A 3,369-nucleotide genomic window follows, 5' to 3' on the forward strand; every position below is an offset into this window, starting at 1 on the left:
AAGTTCCAGCAATTTGCCTTAATGAACGACGCCATCTAGTTAACGTTAATAATTAATAAATAAATAAAATTTATTTTTGAAATAAATATCTCGCAAATTTTCTTATGTTGGCAACAGTGACATAGGAGCGCCGCCATATTCAGTTTGTTTAACGAAGTTTCTTCACCTGTCAAACTGTCAAACTGTCAAACAAACTATTAATGGACTGATGAAACATTTAATTTTTATTTATTTAATTATTCAACATATATTATTGATTAATGTTAAAATAAATTATATATATAATATATAAGTATAATTAGTAGTGTGTATTAAAAGGCAGTGTTTGTGAGATTGATTGATAAACATAAAGGTAGTGTAAAATACTTTGAGGTTATGTCACTAGGTTAATTTGTCATAATGTTTATTTTATACAGAAAGAACTATAAATATTTAATTTTAAATATAGGTAGGCAATAGATAATTAAAGCTAAATTGTACTTTTGTATATTTCAGCTCTGCAATAAGCCAAAAGTTTGGAACAAATAGTTTCACCTTCTGTCGAATAGATTTTGAGGAAGGGGCCATCTGGCGACATACATTGTCCAAAACAGACTACAGTTAATTTAATGTAAGAATAGATTTGAATATAAAACTTGCTTAAAAAATAAATCCAACCATTGAGGAAATCTGGATATTGATTTACACACTTCTGTGAAATATTAAACTGGATAAATCCACTCCATTCTCAACTATCAATAACTAGTTCAATTATCATATTAGCAATAGCTCATTAATAGTAATTAACTACTTTTGTCAATACTTACAGAATACACGCAGTGCACAAGTATTTCAAAATGTCAGAAGCTGTGTGATGATCCGATAATTAAAATTGAACCACAAGAATATCCAATCGAAGACATCAAAGAGGAAATTGAAGAAGACCCTGAATCCTATTCAGAGGATGACGAAACGTGTCTGAAAAGGTTCAGAAATTCCATAGTAAAAATCGAAGAAGAATCTCAACAGAATATAATTCAGAGTCCTCCTTATAAATGTAACAAGTGTAATAGAACATTTAGAAAGTTGCATAATTTAGAACAGCATATGGTAAATCATAGTCATAAGTGTACTGATTGTTCAAAGACTTTTTCAGATGCAAGTACATTAAAAGTACATCTGAGAAGTCACACGGTTGCAAATCATTTTGTATGTACAAAGTGTGATGAAGCATTTACTACAAAATATCATCTGGATCAACACATTTGTCCTTGTTCCACAAACAATTAGATGAAATTATAGTTAAAATTGAACCTGAAGAATTCCAATTGAAAATATTCAACAAGAAATAAGAAATAGAAAAAGAGCCTGAAGAATATTCAGATGATGATAAAACATGTCTTAAGAGATTCATGAATTCTATAGTAAAGATAGAAGAAGAAACCCCAACAGGAATTATTCAGAATCTTCCTTATAAATGTAATAGAACGTTTAGAAAGTTGCAATATTTAGAACAGCATATGGTAAGTCATAGTCATAAGTGTACTGATTGTTCAAAGACTTTTCATGATGCAAGTGCATTAGAAATACATCTAAAATCTCATACAGGGGAAAAAACATTCCAAATGTACAAATTGCAATAAAACATTTAATAAATATGATTTAGATCTGCACATTTGTGCTCGTGCCAAAGAACAAAACTTGAATGAATCTGGTAATCGAAAACAAATATTCATGCTGCAAAGAGACCGTATAAATGTCAACAATGTGATAAAGCATTCATAAGATTGAGTTATTTGGATCGTCATATGCTCCTTCACACTGGGGACGCTCTAATAAATGTACAATATGTGATAAGGCATTTGCACATTTGAGTAGCTTGAAACAACATATGCTCATTCACACTGGGGAACGTCCTAACAAATGTACAATATGTGCTAAGACTTTTACTCAATCGAGTAGCTTGAAACAACATATGCTTATTCACACTGGGGATCGCCCTAATAAATGTTCAATATGTGATAAGGCATTTGCACAATTGAGTAACTTGAAACAACATATGCTCATTCACACTGGGGAACGTCCTAACAAATGTGCAATATGTGCTAAGACTTTTACTCAATCGAGTAGATTGAAAACAACATATGCTTATTCACACTGGGGATCGCCCTAATAAATGTACAATATGTGATAAGGCATTTGCACATTTGAGTAGCTTGAAACAACATATGCTCATTCACACTGGGGAATTTCGTAACAAATGTACAATATGTGATAAGACATTCTTACGATTGGATAGTTTGAAAAGACATATGCTCGTTCACACTGGTGAACGCTCTAATAAATGTACAATATGTGATAAGGCATTTGCACAATTGAGTAACTTGAAACAACATATGCTCATTCACACTAGGAACGTTCCTAACAAATGTACAATATGTGCTAAGACTTTTACTCAATCGAGTAGCTTGAAACAACATATGCTTATTCACACTGGGGATCGCCCTAATAAATGTACAATATGTGATAAGGCATTTGCACATTTGAGTAGCTTGAATAAACATATGCTTACTCACACTGGTGAACGAGCTCATATTTGTAATATGTGGTAAGAAGTTTATACATTTGTGCCATTTGAAAGATCATATGTTCATTCACACTGGTGTACGAGCCTATATTTGTAGAATATGTGGTAAGAAGTTCATACGTTTGAGTCATTTGAATCAACATATGCCCATTCACACTGGTGAAAGCTGTAATAAATGTACAATATGTGATAAGACATTTAGACAATCGAGTAGCTTGAAACAACATATGCTCATTCACACTGGGGAGCGTCCTAACAAATGTACAATATGTGATAAGACTTTTAGACAATTGAGTAGTTTGAAACAACATATGCTCATTCACACTGGGGAACGTCCTAACAAATGTACAATATGTGATAAGACTTTTACACATTCGAGTAGCTTGAAACGACATATGCTCATTCACACTGGGGAACGTCCTAACAAATGTACAATATGTGATAAGACTTTTACACATTCGAGTAGCTTGAAACAACATATGCTCATTCACACTGGGGACGTCCTAACAAATGTACAATATGTGATAAGACTTTTAGACATTGAGTAGCTTGAATAGACATATGCTCGTTCACTCTAGGCAAAATATGTGATAAGACATTCACAGATCCAAGTGTCTTGAATAAGCATATGCAAATTCACATTGGTGACCGTCCACACAAATGTAAGATATGCAAGAAGGCATTCATATATTCATAAGCTTGACAGGACAAATGTTGGGGTAATTATAAGTATTCAATAATGGATTTACATAATCAGGAACTGATACATGACTGATAGAAACTAGTGGTGTATGGCATTGTGC

At 32.5% G+C, this 3,369-nt stretch overlaps 1 protein-coding gene across 1 annotated transcript; it reads left to right on the forward strand.

The window, feature by feature from the left end:
- Positions 1-808: 808 nt before the first annotated feature.
- LOC113380416 (zinc finger protein 883-like) lies at positions 809-3,114 on the forward strand (the record flags this gene model as incomplete). Its single annotated transcript, XM_026619671.1, has 5 exons — positions 809-1,141; positions 1,339-1,502; positions 1,766-2,092; positions 2,124-2,577; positions 2,621-3,114. Coding segments are annotated over 5 exons (1,772 nt in total), but the record flags the coding sequence as incomplete, so codon positions are not given.
- Between the last annotated feature and the right edge of the window lie 255 nt (positions 3,115-3,369).

This window comes from Ctenocephalides felis, unplaced genomic scaffold, assembly GCF_003426905.1.
Source record: "Ctenocephalides felis isolate EL2017-DRISC unplaced genomic scaffold, ASM342690v1 CF-g0.4_SCAFFOLD_02125, whole genome shotgun sequence".
In the NCBI taxonomy this organism is placed as follows: Eukaryota; Metazoa; Arthropoda; class Insecta; order Siphonaptera; family Pulicidae; genus Ctenocephalides; species Ctenocephalides felis.